The 18975-nt window shown below is 51.1% G+C and overlaps 1 protein-coding gene across 1 annotated transcript in view; it reads right to left on the bottom strand.

Moving 5' to 3' along the window:
* Positions 1 to 18975, bottom strand: part of LOC130360901 (epoxide hydrolase 1-like) — a 33985-nt gene that overhangs the window by 4523 nt on the left and 10487 nt on the right. The window contains exons 2-7 of the mRNA XM_056563457.1: positions 16868 to 17090; positions 11617 to 11797; positions 11142 to 11369; positions 10197 to 10326; positions 9902 to 10116; positions 1820 to 1928 (exon numbers count right to left, since the gene is read on the bottom strand). Coding sequence (XP_056419432.1) covers positions 1820 to 1928; positions 9902 to 10116; positions 10197 to 10326; positions 11142 to 11369; positions 11617 to 11797; positions 16868 to 17090 — 1086 coding nt within the window. The remainder of the gene's footprint in view (positions 1 to 1819; positions 1929 to 9901; positions 10117 to 10196; positions 10327 to 11141; positions 11370 to 11616; positions 11798 to 16867; positions 17091 to 18975) is intronic.

Genomic DNA, 18975 nt, shown 5'->3' with positions numbered 1-18975 from the left:
CATCATGTCTTATCCTCCAGAGCTGCACTCACTATTCTGCTGTTACATCATGTATTATCCTCCAGAGCTGCACTCACTATTCTGCTGTTACATCATGTCTTATCCTCCAGAGCTGCACTCACTATTCTGCTGTTACATCATGTCTTATCCTCCAGATCTGCACTCACTATTCTGCTGTTACATCCTTTCTTATCCTCCAGAGCTGCACTCACTATTCTGCTGTTACCTCATGTCTTATCCTCCAGAGCTGTACTCACTATTCTGCTGTTACATCATGTCTTATGCTCCAGAGCTGCACTCACTATTCTGCTGTTACATCATGTCTTATCCTCCAGAGCTGCACTCACTATTCTGCTGTTACATCATGTCTTATACTCCAGAGCTGCACTCACTATTCTGCTGTTACATCATGTCTTACCCTCCAGAGCTGCACTCACTATTCTGCTGTTACATCATGTCTTATCCTCCAGAGCTGCACTCACTATTCTGCTGTTACATCATGTCTTATCCTCCAGAGCTGCACTCACTATTCTGCCATTACATCATGTCTTATCCTCCAGAGCTGCACTCACTATTCTGCTGTTACATATTGTCTTATCCTCCAGAGCTGCACTCACTATTCTGCTGTTACATCATGTCTATCCTCCAGAGCTGCACTCACTATTCTGCTGTTACATCATGTCTATCCTCCAGAGCTGCACTTACTATTCTGCTGTTACATCATGTGTTATCCTCCAGAGCTGCACTCACTATTCTGCTGTTACATATTGTCTTATCCTCCAGAGCTGCACTCACTATTCTGCTGTTACATATTGTCTTATCCTCCAGAGCTGCACTCACTATTCTGCTGTCACATCATGTCTTACCCTCCAGAGCTGCCCTCACTATTCTGCTGTTACATCGTGTCTTATCCTCCAGAGCTGCACTCACTATTCTGCTGTTACATCATGTCCATCTTCCAGAGCTGCACTCACTATTCTGCTGTTACATCATGTCTTATCCTCCAGAGCTGCACTAACTATTCTGCTGTTACATCATGTCTTTTACTTCAGAGCTGCACTCACTATTCTGCTGTTACATCATGTCTTATCCTCCAGAGCTGCACTCACTATTCTGCTGTTACATCATGTCTTATCCTCCAGAGCTGCACTCACTGTTCTGCTGTTACATCATGTCTTATCCTCCAGAGCTGCACTCACTATTCTGCTGTTACATCACGTCTTATCCTCCAGAGCTGCACTCACTATTCTGCTGTTACATCACGTCTTATCCTCCAGAGCTGCACTCACTATTCTGCTGTTACATCATGTCTTATCCTCCAGAGCTGCACTCACTATTCTGCTGTTACATCATGTCTTATCCTCCAGAGCTGCACTCACTATTCTGTGGTTACATCATGTCTTATCCTCCAGAGCTGCACTCACTATTCTGCTGTTACATCACGTCTTATCCTCCAGAGCTGCACTCACTATTCTGCTGTTACATCACGTCTTATCCTCCAGAGCTGCACTCACTATTCTGCTGTTACATCATGTCTTATCCTCCAGAGCTGCACTCACTATTCTGCTGATACATCATGTCTTATCCTCCAGAGCTGCACTCACTATTCTGCTGTTACATCATGTCTTATCTTCCAGATCTGCACTCACTATTCTGCTGTTACATCATGTCTTATCTTCCAGATCTGCACTCACTATTCTGCTGTTACATTATGTCTTCTGATGTTACAGAAGAATAATAACTACAGCTTGGCTGGATTGCCTTGTCATGGTCCTGATCTCCCATGTCTGTGGTGTGGCGCCCCCTGCAGGCTTTGTACCTGTCCAGGCCGCCGTCCTCCAGCTCCCGATAAGAGTCGTCTGTCCATGTGGAGAACTTCTCTAGGATGTAGGCGGCGAGTCCGGCGGGGGAGTCGTTCAGGGAAGACCCTAAAAGAGACAGGTGTGAGGTCCTGGGGGTCTGGGGCCTAAATAACCTGTAATATAATGTTATGGATTCATGTCTCCTCCCCCTAGACCTGAATACTACAACACTCAGGAAAACAACCCACAGTGAGTGGTCTTCAGTGAGTGTGGTCTTCAGTGAGTGTGGTCTTCAGTGAGTGTGATCTTCTCTGTGAGTGGTCTTCAGTGAGTGTGGTCTTCAGTTAGTGTGGTCTTCAGTAAGTGTGGTCTTCAGCAAGTGTGGTCTTCAGTGAGTGTGGTCTTCTATGAGAGTGACCTTCAGTGAGTGTGGTCTTCTATGAGAGTGACCTTCAGGGAGTGTGGTCTTCAGTGAGTGTGGTCTTCTATGAGAGTGACCTTCAGGGAGTGTGGTCTTCAGTGAGTGTGGTCTTCTGTGAGTGTGGTCTTCAGTGAGTGTGGTCTTCTGTGAGTGTGGTCTTCAGTGAGTGTGGTCTTCTCTATGAGTGGTCTTCAGTGAGAGTGGTCTTCAGTGAGTGTGGTCTTCAGTAAGTGTGGTCTTCAGCGAGTGTGGTCTTCTGTGAGTGTGGTCTTCAGTGAGTGTGGTCTTCTGTGAGTGTGGTCTTCAGTGAGTGTGGTCTTCTGTGAGTGTGGTCTTCAGTGAGTGTGGTCTTCAGTGAGTGTGGTCTTCAGTGAGAGTGGCCTAAAAGATTGTCACACAAAATATGGTCTGTTCTTCCCAAAGAGGTGGCGGAGTGGTCTCACTGTATGTGTAACTACTCAGAATCTCTGCACTCACTGAAAAACCCTGACAACAATGAGAGGGATGGGGAATAGTAGAAACCCACCCGCCCCTGCAAACATTTTATCACAGCTTTTAGAGATAGTGCCATTTCATCAGACCCTGTGGCATTTCAGGGGTTTGCAGGACCCACTGTATGTTCTGTAACCCCCGACACCCGTCCACAACAACCTCATTCCCGTCTGCGCCCACAAGTTTTTTATTGGGTCCTGCACAATCCCATTGCCAATGCAGGGCTCTAGTGCATAGTATTACCCATAACACTGATCATATCTATCTGCTGGTTTACTAGAAGCTAGCACATAACTGTGAGCTGGGGGTGCAGTGCTCCTGAGTGTAGAGGATCACTAGAAGCTGGCACATAACTGTGAGCTGGTGGTGCAGTGCTCCTGAGTGTAGAGGATCACTAGAAGCTGGCACATAACTGTGAGCTGGGGGTGCAGTGCTCCTGAGTGTAGAGGGTCAATAGAAGCTGGCACATAACTGTGAGCTGGGGGTGCAGTGCTCCTGAGTGTAGAGGGTCACTAGAAGCTGGCACATAACTGTGAGCTGGGGGTGCAGTGCCCCTGAGTGTAGATGGTCACTAGAAGCTGGCACATAACTGTGAGCTGACGGTGCAGTGCTCCTGAGTGTAGAGGGTCAGTAGAAGCTGGCACAGAACTGTGAGCTGGGGGGTGCAGTGCTCCTGAGTGTAGAGGGTCACTAGAATCTGGCACATAACTGTGAGCTGGGGGTGCAGTGCTCCTGAGTGTAGAGGGTCACTAGAATCTGGCACATAACTGTGAGCTGGGGGTGCAGTGCTCCTGAGTGTAGAGGGTCACTAGAATCTGGCACATAACTGTGAGCTGGGGGTGCAGTGCTCCTGAGTGTAAATGGTCACTAGAAGCTGGCACATAACTGTGAGCTTGGGGTGCAGTGCTCCTGAGTGTAGAGGGTCACTAGAAGCTGGCACATAACTGTGAGCTCGGGATGCAGTGCTCCTGAGTGTAGAAGGACACTAGAAGCTGGCACATAACTGTGAGCTGGGGGTGCAGTGCTCCTGAGTGTAGAGGGTCAGTAGAAGCTGGCACATAACTGTGAGCTGGGGGTGCAGTGCTCCTGAATGTAGAGGGTCACTAGAAGCTGGCACATAACTGTGAGCTGGGGTGCAGTGCTCCTGAATGTAGATGGTCACTAGAAGCTGGCACATAACTGTGAGCTGGGGGTGTAGTGCTCCTGAGTGTAGAAGGACACTAGGAAATGGCACTTAACTGTGAGCTGGGGGTGCAGTGCTTCTGAGTGTAGAGGGTCATTAGAAGCTGGCACATAACTGTGAGTTGGGGGTGCAGTGCTCCTGAGTGTAGAGGGTCACTAGAAGCTGGCACATAACTGTGAGCTCGCGGTGCAGTGCTCCTGAGTATAGAGGGTCACTAAAAGCTGGCACATAACTGTGATCTGGGGGTGAAGTGCTCCTGAGTGTAGAAGGACACTAGAAGCTGGCACATAACTGTGAGCTGGGGGTGCAGTGCTCCTGAGTGTAGAGGGTCAGTAGAAGCTGGCACATAACTGTGAGCTGGGGGTGCAGTGCTCCTGAGTGTAGAGGATCACTAGAAGCTTGAACATAACTGTGAGCTGGGGGTGCAGTGCTCCTGAGTGTAAAGGGTCACTAGAAGCTGGCACATAACTGTGATCTGGGGGTGAAGTGCTCCTGAGTGTAGAAGAACACTAGAAGCTGGCACATAACTGTGAGCTGGGGGTGCAGTGCTCCTGAGTGTAGAGGGTCACTAGAAGCTGGCACATAACTGTGAGCTGGGGGTGCAGTGCTCCTGAGTGTAGAGGGTCACTAGAAGCTGGCACATAACTGTGAGCTGGGGTGCAGTGCTCCTGAATGTAGATGGTCACTAGAAGCTGGCACATAACTGTGAGCTGGGGTGCAGTGCTCCTGAGTGTAGAAGGACACTAGAAAATGGCACTTAACTGTGAGCTGGGGGTGCAGTGCTTCTGAGTGTAGAGGGTCATTAGAAGCTGGCACATAACTGTGAGTTGGGGGTGCAGTGCTCCTGAGTGTAGAGGGTCACTAGAAGCTGGCACATAACTGTGAGCTCGCGGTGCAGTGCTCCTGAGTATAGAGGGTCACTAGAAGCTGGCACATAACTGTGATCTGGGGGTGAAGTGCTCCTGAGTGTAGAAGGACACTAGAAGCTGGCACATAACTGTGAGCTGGGGGTGCAGTGCTCCTGAGTGTAGAGGGTCAGTAGAAGCTGGCACATAACTGTGAGCTGGGGGTGCAGTGCTCCTGAGTGTAGAGGATCACTAGAAGCTTGAACATAACTGTGAGCTGGGGGTGCAGTGCTCCTGAGTGTAGAGGGTCACTAGAAACTGGCACATAACTGTGATCTGGGGGTGAAGTGCTCCTGAGTGTAGAAGGATACTAGAAGCTGGCACATAACTGTGAGCTGGGGGTGCAGTGCTCCTGAGTGTAGAGGGTCAGTAGAAGCTGGCACATAACTGTGAGCTGGGGGTGCAGTGCTCCTGAGTGTAGAGGATCACTAGAAGCTTGAACATAACTATGAGCTGGGGGTGCAGTGCTCCTGAGTGTAGAGGGTCACTAGAAGCTGGCACATAACTGTGAGCTGGGGGTGCAGTGCTCCTGAGTGTAGAGGGTCAATAGAAGCTGGCACATAACTGTGAGCTGGGGGTGCAGTGCTCCTGAGTGTAGAGGATCACTAGAAGCTGGCACATAACTGTGAGCTGGGGTGCAGTGCTCCTGAATGTAGATGGTCACTAGAAGCTGGCACATAACTGTGAGCTGGGGATGCAGTGCTCCTGAGTGTAGAAGGACACTAGAAGCTGGCACATAACTGTGAGCTGGGGGTGCAGTGCTCCTGAGTGTAGAGGGTCAGTAGGAGATGGCACATAACTGTGAGCTGGGGGTGCAGTGCTCCTGAGTGTAGAGAATCACTAGAAGCTGGCACATAACTGTGAGCTGGGGGTGCAGTGCTCCTTAGTGTAGAGGGTCACTAGAAGCTGGAGCATAACTGTGAGCTGGGGGTGCAGTGCTCCTGAGTGTAGAGGGTCACTAGAAGCTGGCACATAACTGTGAGCTGGGGGTGCAGTGCTCCTGAGTGTAGAGGGTCACTAGAAGCTGGCACATAACTGTGAGCTCACGGTGCAGTGCTCCTGAGTATAGAGGGTCACTAGAAGCTGGCACATAACTGTGATCTGGGGGTGAAGTGCTCCTGAGTGTAGAAGGACACTAGAAGCTGGCACATAACTGTGAGCTGGGGGTGCAGTGCTCCTGAGTGTAGAGGGTCAGTAGAAGCTGGCACATAACTGTGAGCTGGGGGTGCAGTGCTCCTGAGTGTAGAGGATCACTAGAAGCTTGAACATAACTGTGAGCTGGGGGTGCAGTGCTCCTGAGTGTAAAGGGTCACTAGAAGCTGGCACATAACTGTGATCTGGGGGTGAAGTGCTCCTGAGTGTAGAAGGACACTAGAAGCTGGCACATAACTGTGAGCTGGGGGTGCAATGCTCCTGAGTGTAGAGGGTCACTAGAAGCTGGCACATAACTGTGAGCTCGGGGTGCAGTGCTCCTGAGTGTAGATGGTCACTAGAAGCTGGCACATAACTGTGAGCTGGGGGTGCAGTGCTCCTGAGTGTAGAGGGTCACTAGAAGCTGGCACATAACTGTGAGCTGGGGGTGCAGTGCTCCTGAGTGTAGAGGGTCACTAGAAGCTGGCACATAACTGTGAGCTGGGGGTGCAGTGCTCCTGAATGTAGATGGTCACTAGAAGCTGGCACATAACTGTGAGCTGGGGGTGCAGTGCTCCTGAGTGTAGAGGACACTAGAAAATGGCACTTAACTGTGAGCTGGGGGTGAAGTGCTCCTGAGTGTAGAAGGACACTAGAAGCTGGCACATAACTGTGAGCTGGGGGTGCAGTGCTTCTGAGTGTAGAGGGTCATTAGAAGCTGGCACATAACTGTGAGTTGGGGGTGCAGTGCTCCTGAGTGTAGAGGGTCACTAGAAGCTGGCACATAACTGTGAGCTCGCGGTGCAGTGCTCCTGAGTATAGAGGGTCACTAGAAGCTGGCACATAACTGTGATCTGGGGGTGAAGTGCTCCTGAGTGTAGAAGGACACTAGAAGCTGGCACATAACTGTGAGCTGGGGGTGCAGTGCTCCTGAGTGTAGAGGGTCAGTAGAAGCTGGCACATAACTGTGAGCTGGGGATGCAGTGCTCCTGAGTGTAGAGGATCACTAGAAGCTTGAACATAACTGTGAGCTGGGGGTGCAGTGCTCCTGAGTGTAGAGGGTCACTAGAAACTGGCACATAACTGTGATCTGGGGGTGAAGTGCTCCTGAGTGTAGAAGGATACTAGAAGCTGGCACATAACTGTGAGCTGGGGGTGCAGTGCTCCTGAGTGTAGAGGGTCAGTAGAAGCTGGCACATAACTGTGAGCTGGGGGTGCAGTGCTCCTGAGTGTAGAGGGTCACTAGAAGCTGGCACATAACTGTGAGCTGGGGTGCAGTGCTCCTGAATGTAGATGGTCACTAGAAGCTGGCACATAACTGTGAGCTGGGGGTGCAGTGCTCCTGAGTGTAGAGGGTCAGTAGAAGCTGGCACATAACTGTGAGCTGGGGGTGCAGTGCTCCTGCGTGTAGAGGGTCACTAGAAGCTGGCACATAACTGTGAGCTGGGGTGCAGTGCTCCTGAATGTAGATGGTCACTAGAAGCTGGCACATAACTGTGAGCTGGGGGTGCAGTGCTCCTGAGTGTAGAAGGACACTAGAAGCTGGCACATAACTGTGAGCTGGGGGTGCAGTGCTCCTGAGTGTAGAGGGTCTGTAGAAGATGGCACATAACTGTGAGATGGGGGTGCAGTGCTCCTGAGTGTAGAGGATCACTAGAAGCTGGCACATAACTGTGAGCTGGGGGTGCAGTGCTCCTGAGTGTAGAAGGACACTAGAAGCTGGCACATAACTGTGAGCTGGGGGTGCAGTGCTCCTTAGTGTAGAGGGTCACTAGAAGCTGGAGCATAACTGTGAGCTGGGGGTGCAGTGCTCCTGAGTGTAGAGGGTCACTAGAAGCTGGCACATAACTGTGAGCTGGGGGTGCAGTGCTCCTGAGTGTAGAGGGTCACTAGAAGCTGGCACATAACTGTGAGCTGGGGTGCAGTGCTCCTGAATGTAGATGGTCACTAGAAGCTGGCACATAACTGTGAGCTGGGGATGCAGTGCTCCTGAGTGTAGAAGGACACTAGAAGCTGGCACATAACTGTGAGCTGGGGGTGCAGTGCTCCTGAGTGTAGAGGGTCAGTAGAAGCTGGCACATAACTGTGGGCTGGGGGTGCAGTGCTCCTGAGTGTAGATGTCACTAGAAGCTGGCCCATAACTGTGAGCTGGGGGTGCTGTGCTCCTGAGTGTAGAGGGTCAGTAGAAGCTGGCACATAACTGTGAGCTGGGGGTGCAGTGCTACTGAGTGTAGATGGTCTCTAGAAGCTGGCACATAACTGTGAGCTGGGGGTGCAGTGCTCCTGAAAGTAGAGGGTCACTAGAAGCTGGCCCATAACTGTGAGTTGGGGGTGCAGTGCTCCTGAGTGTAGAGGGTCACTAGAAGCTGGAACATAACTGTGAGTTGGGGGTGCAGTGCTCCTGAGTGTAGATGGTCACTAGAAGCTGGCCCATAACTGTGAGCTGGGGGTGCTGTACTCCTGAGTGTAGAGGGTCAGTAGAAGCTGGCACATAACTGTGAGCTGGGGGTGCAGTGCTACTGAGTGTAGATGGTCACTAGAAGCTGGCACATAACTATGAGCTCTGGGTGCAGTGCTCCTGAGTGTAGAGGGTCACTAGAAGCTGGCACATAACTGTGAGCTGGGGGTGCAGTGCTCCTGATTGTAGAGGGTCACTAGAAACTGGCACATAACTGTGAACTGGGGGTGCAGTGCTCCTGAGTGTAGAGGGTCACTTGAAGCTGGTACATAACTGTGAGCTGAGGGTGCAGTGCTCCTGAGTGTAGAGGGTCACTAGAAGCTGGCACATGATTGTGAGCTGGGGGTGCAATGCTCCTGAGTGTAGAGGGTCACTAGAAGCTGGCACATAACTGTGAGCTGGGGGTGAAGTGCTCCTGAGTGTAGAGGGTCAGCAGAAGCTGGCACATAACTGTGAGCTGGGGGTGCAGTGTTCCTGAGTGTAGAGGGGCACTAGAAGCTGGAACATAACTGTGAGCTGGGGGTGCAGTGCTCCTGAGTGTAGAGGGTCACTAGAAGCTGGCACATAACTGTAAGCTGGTGGTGCAGTGCTTTTGAGTATAGAGGGTCACTAGAAGCTGGCACATAACTGTAAGCTGGGGGTGCAGTGCTGCTGAGTGTGAAGGGTCACTAGAAGCTGGCACATAACTGTGAGCTGGGGTTGCAGTGCTTCTGAGTGTGGAGGGTCACTAGAAGGTGCATAACTGGGAGCTGGGAGTGTAGTGCTCCTGAGTGTGGAGGGTCACTAGAAGCTGGCACATTACTGTGAGCTGGGGGTGCAGTGCTCCTGAGTGTGGAGGGTCACCAGAAGCTGGCACATAACTGTGAGCTGGGGGTGCAGTGCTCCTGAGTGTGGAGGGTCACTAGAAGCTGGTACATAACTGTGAGCTGGGGGTGCAGTGCTCCTGAGTGTGGAGGGTCACCAGAAGCTGGCACATAACTGTGAGCTGGGGGTGCAGTGCTCTTGAGTGTGGAGGGTCACTAGAAGCTTGCACATAACTGTGAGCTGGGGGTGCAGTGCTCCTGAGTATGAAAGAAGTTATCGCTGCCCCTATAGGAGCTCAAGGAACAATGTACTAACCATATGTATTAACCTAACCAGCGATCACCCCCTGCCCCATCTACCTTTCTCTGAAGTGACCCTGCTGCCTCCACCCTGGTCTTTGCTCCCAGGTTTCCTTATTTCATGTGTTTGCCTGTTGTAGATTTAAAGGGCCAGGTGCAAGAGTGATGCTACACTTACCAATCAGCATCTTGTGGACCTTGTTGTTGAAGTCCACCTTCCCACCTATAAGTGAACACCACCTACCATGACCATGTACTTTGCACTGACTATGATTCAATTTATTGATTATCTATCCCAATTCTGGGCAAAGACCATATCATGCGAGAGTACCACCAGGCCAAACCCAACTGCAACCTAATGGGTCCACCACAGATGCTGCTTAAAAGCTGCTCTGGGGTCTCTCACCTATGGTGTCCGGTTTGGTTGCCTGAATGTGCAGGTATCCAGTCTCCCTCATAATCCTGAACACGTTCTTCTCCATGTAGGGATACAGAAGCCGGACGTCTTCTCTGGTCAGCCCCACCAGCCACGGCATGTACCGGCCAATCACCAGAGACTTGATCCTCCCTAATCCTCTAGTCGGCATAATCACAAAGTTCAGGTGGAGACCCTTTACCGACCTAGAAGAAAAGACGTGGAACATAAATGGAGAACAACCCCCAGGTAAGACGTGGCCTTATCCCACCACACACCCACTCACTTGGGCTTCATCTGAGACAAGAGGGTGGTAATTCTGCTGCCCCAGTCCCCACCCTGGAGGTAAAATTCATTGAATCCAAGTCTGAGCATCAACTTGTAGAAGATCCGTGCGGCGGCGAAGGCGCTGAATCCTATATAGGAGAAGAGAAGACAGTGACATAAAACCAAAATGTCACCATGTCTAAATGGGACAGTGACCATGGACCACCAAGGAACAAATCAATTTAAAGTCCACATAGACCGTATCCATATGATGTGTCAGTTGCCCTTGTGGTCCACATAGACCGTATCCATACGATTGTCAGTCACCCTTGTGGTCCACATAGACCATATCCATACAATGTGTCAGTCACCCTTGTGGTCCACATAGACCATATCCATATGATGTGTCAGTCACCCTTGTGGTCCACATAGACCATATCCATATGATGTATCAGTCGCCCTTGAGGTCCACATAGACCGTATCCATACGATGTATCAGTCGCCCTTGAGGTCCACATAGACCGTATCCATACGATGTGTCAGTCGCCCTTGAGGTCCACATAGACTGTATCCATATGATGTATCAGTCGCCCTTGAGGTCCACATAGACCGTATCCATACGATGTGTCAGTCGCCCTTGAGGTCCACATAGACCGTATCCGTACGATGTGTCAGTCACCCTTGAGGTCCACATAGACCGTATCCATACGATGTGTCAGTCACCCTTGAGATCCACATAGACCATATCCAATACGATGTGTCAGTCGCCCTTGAGATCTACATAGACCGTATCCATACGATGTGACAGTCACCCTTGAGTTCCACATAGACCGTATCCATACGATGTGTCAGTCGCCCTTGTGGTCCACATAGACCATATCCTTATGATGTGTCAGTCACCCTTGAGGTCCACATAGACCGTATCCGTACGATGTGTCAGTCACCCTTGAGGTCCAGTACTCGCCCATCTTCGATGACGCTTCAGAAAAGCCGTATCCCGGGATAGAAGGACAGACGACCTCAAAGGCGACTTCTGGATTGAGACCATGATTCCCGGGATCGGTCAGGAGAGGGAGGATGTGATAGAACTCGTAGAAGGATCCCGGCCAGCCATGGACCATGAGGAGAGGATAGACCTTCTGTCCTGGGGTCACATGTGGTGGCTTCACGTGGATGAAGTGTATGTCCAGACCTGCAGGATAAAGACCAGGCATGTGACACAGATAGGGACATGTGACACGGACAGGGACATGTGACAAGAACATGTGACACGGATAGAGACATGTGACAAGGACAGGGACATGTGATATGGACAGAGACATGTGACTATGACATGGACAGGGACATGTGACACTGACAGGGACATGTGACACGGACAGACATGTGACACGGACAGGGATGGCGCCATCCTCAGAGATTCTGTCACACGTCTCCTCTACCTTCTATGTTGGTTTTGAAGTGCGGATACTTATTCAGGACCTTCACTTGCTTCTTCCAGTCGTATCGGTTCCTCCAGTAGGAAATCACTTTCTGCAGATGTGAAGAGTTAAACCCGTAGATGAATCGGGCGTCTTCAAGGGGAGAGAAGAACCTGGTGGCGTCCAAGCGTCGGTGAAGATCCTGGAGAGTAAAGCAAATTAACAGGGACCTGCAGGGGCCACAAGGCTCCCCGACGCTATGTCCTGATGGATAGGGCAACAGGGCTCCCTGACACTATGTCCTGATGGATAGGGCCACAGGGCTCCCTGACACTATGTCCTGATGGATAGGGCCACAGGGCCCCCTGACACTATGTCCTGATGGATAGGGCCACATGGCCCCCTGACACTATGTCCTGAAGGATAGGGCCACAGGGCTCCCTGACACTATGTCCTGATGAATAGGGCCACATGGCCCCCTGACACTATGTCCTGATGGATAGGGCCACAGGGCCCCCTGACACTATGTCCTGATGGATAGGGCCACAGGGCTCCTGACACTATGTCCTGATGGATAGCGCCACAGGGCTCCCTGACACTATGTCCTGATGGATAGGGCCACAAGGCTCCCTGACACTATGTACTGATGGATAGGGCCACAGGGCTCCTTGACACTATGTCCTGATGGAAAGGGCCACAGGGCTCCTGACACTATGTCCTGATGGATAGGGCCACAGGGCTCCCTGACACTATGTACTGATGGATAGGGCCAAAGGGCCCCCTGACACTATGTCCTGATGGATAGGGCCACAGGGCTCCTGACACTATGTCCTGCTGGATAGGGCCACAGGGCCCCCTGACACTATGTCCTGATGGATAGGGCCACAGGGCTCCCCGACACTATGTCCTGATGGATAGGGCCACAAGGCTCCCCGACACTATGTCCTGATGGATAGGGCCACATGGTTCCCTGACACTATGTCCTGATGGATAGGGCCACAGGGCTCCCTGACACTATGTCCTGATGGATAGGGCCACAGGGCTCCTGACACTATGTCCTGATGGATAGGGCCACATGGTCACCTGACACTATGTCCTGATGAATAGGGCCACATGGTTCCCTGACACTATGTCCTGATGGATAGGGCCACAGGGCTCCCTGACAGTATGTCCTGATGGATAGGGCCACAGATTTCCCTGACACTATGTCCTGATGGATAGGGCCACAGGGCTCCCTGACACTATATCCTGATGGATAGGGCCACAGGGCTCCCTGACACTATGTCCTGATGGATAGGGCCACAGGGCCCCCTGACACTATGTCCTGATGGATAGGGCCACAGGGCTCCCTGACACTATATCCTGATGGATAGGGCCACAAGGCTCCTGACACTATGTCCTGAGGGATAGGGCAACAGGGCTCCTGACACTATATCCTGATGGATAGGGCCACAAGGCTCCCTGACACTATGTACTGATGGATAGGGCCACAGGGCTCCTGACACTATGTCCTGATGGATAGGGCCACAAGGCTCCCTGACACTATGTCCTGATGGATAGGGCCACAGGGCCCCCTGACACTATGTCCTGATGGATAGGGCCACAGGGCTCCCTGACACTATGTCCTGATGGATAGGGCCACAAGGTCACCTGACACTATGTCCTGATGGAAAGGGCCACAAGGTCACCTGACACTATGTCCTGATGGATAGGGCCACAGGGCTCCCCGACACTATGTCCTGATGGATAGGGCCACAGGGCTCCCTGACACTATGTCCTGAGGGATAGGGCCACAAGGCTCCCCGACACTATGTCCTGATGGATAGGGCCACAGGGCCCCCTGACACTATGTCCTGATGGATAGGGCCACAAGGCTCCCCGACACTATGTCCTGATGGATAGGGCCACATGGTTCCCTGACACTATGTCCTGATGGATAGGGCCACAGGGCTCCCTGACACTATGTCCTGATGGATAGGGCCACAGGGCTCTCTGACACTATGTCCTGATGGATAGGGCCACATGGTCACCTGACACTATGTCCTGATGAATAGGGCCACATGGTTCCCTGACACTATGTCCTGATGGATAGGGCCACAGGGCTCCCTGACAGTATGTCCTGATGGATAGGGCCACAGGGCTCCCTGACACTATATCCTGATGGATAGGGCCACAGGGCTCCCTGACACTATGTCCTGATGGATAGGGCCACAGGGCCCCCTGACACTATGTCCTGATGGATAGGGCCACAGGGCCCCCTGACACTATGTCCTGATGGATAGGGCCACAGGGCTCCCTGACACTATGTCTTGATGGATAGGGCCACAAGGCTCCTGACACCATGTCCTGAGGGATAGGGCCACAGGGCTCCTGACACTATATCCTGATGGATAGGGCCACATGGCTCCCTGACACTATGTACTGATGGATAGGGCCACAGGGCTCCTGACACTATGTCCTGATGGATAGGGCCACAAGGCTCCCTGACACTATGTCCTGATGGATAGGGCCACAGGGCCCCCTGACACTATGTCCTGATGGATAGGGCCACAGGGCTCCCTGACACTATGTCCTGATGGATAGGGCCACAAGGCTCCCTGACACTATGTACTGATGGATAGGGCCACAGGGCTCCTGACACTATGGCCTGATGGATAGGGCCACAGGGCTCCTTGACACTATGTCTTGATGGATAGGGCCACAAGGCTCCTGACACTATGGCCTGATGGATAGGGCCACATGGTCACCTGACACTATGTCCTGATGAATAGGGCCACATGGTTCCCTGACACTATGTCCTGATGGATAGGGCCACAGGGCTCCCTGACAGTATGTCCCGATGGATAGGGCCACAGGGTTCCCTGACACTATGTCCTGATGGATAGGGCCACAGGGCTCCCTGACACTATATCCTGATGAATAGGGCCACAGGGCTCCCTGACACTATGTCCTGATGGATAGGGCCACAGGGCCCCCTGACACTATGTCCTGATGGATAGGGCCACAGGGCTCCTGACACTATGTCCTGATGGATAGGGCCACAGGGCCCCCTGACACTATGTCCTGATGGATAGGGCCACAGGGCTCCCTGACACTATGTCTTGATGGATAGGGCCACAAGGCTCCTGACACTATGTCCTGAGGGATAGGGCCACAGGGCTCCTGACACTATATCCTGATGGATAGGGCCACAGGGCTCCCTGACACTATGTACTGATGGATAGGGCCACAGGGCTCCTGACACTATGTCCTGATGGATAGGGCCACAGGGCTCCCTGACACTATGTACTGATGGATAGGGCCACATGGCTCCCTGACACTATGTCCTGATGTATAGGGCCACAGGGCTCCCTGACACTATGTCCTGATGGATAGGGCCACATGGCTCCCTGACACTATGTCCTGATGGATAGGGCCACAGGGCTCCTGACACTATGTCCTGATGGATAGGGCCACATGGCTCCCTGACACTATGTCCTGATGGATAGGGCCACAGGGCTCCTGACACTATGTCCTGATGGATAGGGCCACAAGGCTCCCTGACACTATGTACTGATGGATAGGGCCACAAGGCCCCCTGACACTATGTCCTGATGGATAGGGCCAAAAGGTCACCTGACACTATGTCCTGATGGATAGGGCCACAAGGTCACCTGACACTATGTCCTGATGGATAGGGCCACAGGGGCCCCTGACACTATGTCCTGATGGATAGGGCCACAGGGCTCCTGACACTATGTCCTGAGGGATAGGGCCACAGGGCTCCCTGACACTATGTCCTAATGGATAGGGCCACATGGCCCCCTGACACTATGTCCTGATGGATAGGGCCACAGGGCTCCCTGACACTATGTCCTGATGGATAGTGCCACAGGGCTCCCTGACACTATGTCCTGATGGATAGGGCCACAGGGCTCCCTGACACTATGTCCTGATGGATAGGGCCACAGGGCCCCCTGACACTATGTCCTGATGGATAGGGCCACACGGCCCCCTGACACAATGTCCTGATGGATAGGGCCACACGTGGCGTAAATGTGGTGGACCACCTGCAGTGGAAAACCCAAACCTCAACTACTCACTGCTGAAGAATTCCTTGGTGGAAGAAGACCTTCATCTTCAGCGTGTCAATGGTCGTGTCGGATCTCTTGTTGATTTATTGCGAATTCTTCCCATTGACTTCAATCGGACAACGTAGATTAACAAGACACAGATATGAAATCTGGTCTCGCTGTTCACATGGAAGATTCAACATGTTTCTCAGCAGTAACTGCATCATTAGGGACAATTAGGCTCTTATATTAGATTCTCATTATCCCTGGTGATGCAGTTGGTCCTGAGAAACATGTCGGGGAGGTTTTGTTAGCAGGTTTACTTTTATCAAAGCAGTGGTCTCCAAACTGCACACCTCCAGATGTTGCAAAACTACAAATCCCAGCTGGCTGTCCGGGCATGCTGGAAGTTTTAGTTTTGCAACATCTGGAGGTCCACAGTTTGAAAAATACTATATACCGGAGTATAAATAAAATATACAAGTTTTAGGTTTGGGCAACTATGAAGGGGGTTTATACCCCTCGGTCCTTTGGGGTTTTGATATTGATATGTCCCGCACCCAATCTTTTGGGTCACTGTATATTTGGTTACCCTTAAGCGTAGGCTCCAAAAGTTTGTCCAGATTTTTTAAATCTCTTTTATTTCACTTTTGCTGTTAATATGGCTAATTAAACATGTTTCTCAGTAGTAACTGCGTCATCAGGGACAACTAGGGTTTCATATTAGATCCTCATTTTCCCTGATGATTCAGTTGGTGCTGGGAAACACGTCGGGGAGGTTTTCCTTATTCTAAGGGTTTACTTATACTAAAGCCAAGTTCTACAAACTGTGGACCTCCAGATGTTGTAAAACTACAACTCCCAGCATGCCCCAGTCTTTTGGGTAACTGTATATTTGGTTACCCTTACTGTAAGCTCCAGGACCCGGTGTGCCCTATAGTTACCCTCCGAGATCTCACTTATGTTATAGAGCTTTGTTTCCCAACAAGGGTGCCTCCAGCTGTTGCAAAACTACAACTCACAGCATGCCCGGACAGCCAAAAGCTGTCCAGGCATGCTGGGAATTGTATTTATGCAACAGCTGGAGACACTCTGGTTGGGAAACACCGTATAGAGACTTTAAAGACTAGGACCTTATGAATTTTATATGGGGGCTGTGGGGAGTTTTGGGAGTTTTTTTTGGGGGGGGGGGGAGAGGGGGCGGAGATCCTATACGATACCTCAATGTCGTCCTCTGAGGCGTCTATGACGAAGGGCCGCACACGGGTGTCCTCTCCATAGTTGGGGGGCTTTTCCCCGGGGCCCCACCAGCCTTCTCCCAGCTCTATAGACTTAATCTTCCGTCCATGAAGCTTCCAGCACAGTAGCGCCCCTCCCAGGCCAACAGCGGCAGGGACCAGGAGTCTGTAAGGCCAGTGGGGACAGTGCTCAGCGCAGACCGACCTGCAGAGAGAGCAGAGTTCAGGACGCTCACATGTAAGGGTTTATTCCAATTACAGCGCCCCCCTGTCCTCAGGCTGTGTGTGGCATTACAAATCAGCTCTATATACTTCAATTAAACTGAGCTGCAATACCGCACACAACCTGAGGACAGGGGCAGCGCTGTTTCTATAAATAAGCGGCTATGTTTTCTAATCCTGGACAGCCTTTTTAAAGGTCCCCCCCCCCCCCCCCCGCCCCAGCAGCAATAGGACAAAACCACTGTCATCGGGGTCTCACAGCAGCACAGAGGCTGCCAGCAGATTTATGAGTGCAGCTCTGCATGTGATCATAGTACAAGGCTCAGAATATGTTGATTTTAAAGTGGCCCCGACTAATGATAGAGGAAGTAAAGATTAAGTGAGGCCCCGCTGTCAATTATTAACATATTTATCAGACGGACGATCCTGGGCACCGGGTGAGGGGTGACAGGAGATTATATGGAGGGTGGGGGGGACAGTCAACAATCATATATTTGTAATTAAAGGGGAACTCTGCCCCTAGACATCTTATCCCCTAAGGATAGGGGATAAGATATCTGATTGCGAGGGGTCCCACCGTGATCTCCCTGCTGCACCCAGTTCAGCGCCGGAGGCTTGTGACATCATGGCTGCGCCCCGCTCGTGATGTCATGACCACGCCCCCTCAATGCAAGTCTATGGGAGGGGGCGTGACGTCCGTCACGCCCCCTCCCATAGACTTGCATTGAGGGGGCGTGGTCATGATGTCACCAGCGAGGCTTGGCCGTGACATCACGAGCCTTCACCTCGCATTGCCAGTCATCAGCCACCGGATGTCTGGAGTGCCGCAGCCGAGATCACGGGGGGTCCCCAGCGGCGGGGTCCCCGCGATCAGACGTCTTATCCCCTATCTTTTAGAGAAGATGTCTAGGGGCGGAGTACCCCTTTAAGGCAACCATACATTATTAGGCTATTCACACGGGGGGGGGGGTATTTCCGTACAGAATCCCGAGAAATTATTCTGGCGAAAATTCCGTCAAAATTTATTGCCCATTGTGCGCAACGCGATCCCGTCGTCCCATTCCTCAATGCTCAAAATGTAAAGACCTGTGTTTCTTGCGGGCAGAGTATCATTGAACTCAATGGGGCTTTGAATTTCGCCGAAATTCTGTGTTTCGCCGAAAAATTCCACCGAAAATCTGCTGTTCACAAAAAGTCTGCAGCAAGCTTTGTGGAAGTGAATTCGAGCGGAATCGTGGATCTTATTCTTATATGACGAATATTTTTGTTTAGGAAACAATATATTTTTACATGGAAACTGTCAATAAATTGCTGTTGATGGATCTTATTCTTAATATAACTGAGGGCTCATTAACACTTCATTAGACTGTGGTCGGTATTATACTTTTGTAATTTAGCAATATATTACTTCATGGAAACAGTCGACAAGTTTCTGGATCTTTTTTGTATTTTTTATCTCTGGTTATAACTGACGGCTCCATTAACACTTGATTAGACTGTGATTGATACCATATTTTTTATTATTTAGGAAACAATATATTATTACCCCAAATCAGTCAACAAGTTGCTTTTGCCAGACCTTATTCCTATTATATGTGTCTCTGATGGATCATTAACACTTCATTAAGCTGTGGTTAATTGAATATTTTTGTTTAGGAGACAATATATTTTTACATGGAAACAGTCAACAAGTTGCTGTTGATGGATCTTATTCTTAATATAACTGATGGATCATTAACACTTCATTAGGCTGGGATTAATATATTTTTGTAATTTAGGAAACAATATGTTATTACTTGGAAAGAGTCAACAAACAGCTGGCTGGTCTTATTCTCATTAGAACTGAAAGCTCATTGATACTAACCGTA

The sequence above is a fragment of the Hyla sarda genome, chromosome 3 (assembly GCF_029499605.1).
Source record: "Hyla sarda isolate aHylSar1 chromosome 3, aHylSar1.hap1, whole genome shotgun sequence".
In the NCBI taxonomy this organism is placed as follows: domain Eukaryota; kingdom Metazoa; phylum Chordata; class Amphibia; order Anura; family Hylidae; genus Hyla; species Hyla sarda.
The sequence above is the reverse complement of the archived record's forward strand: the minus strand, read 5'-3'. Positions and strand labels throughout refer to the sequence as shown.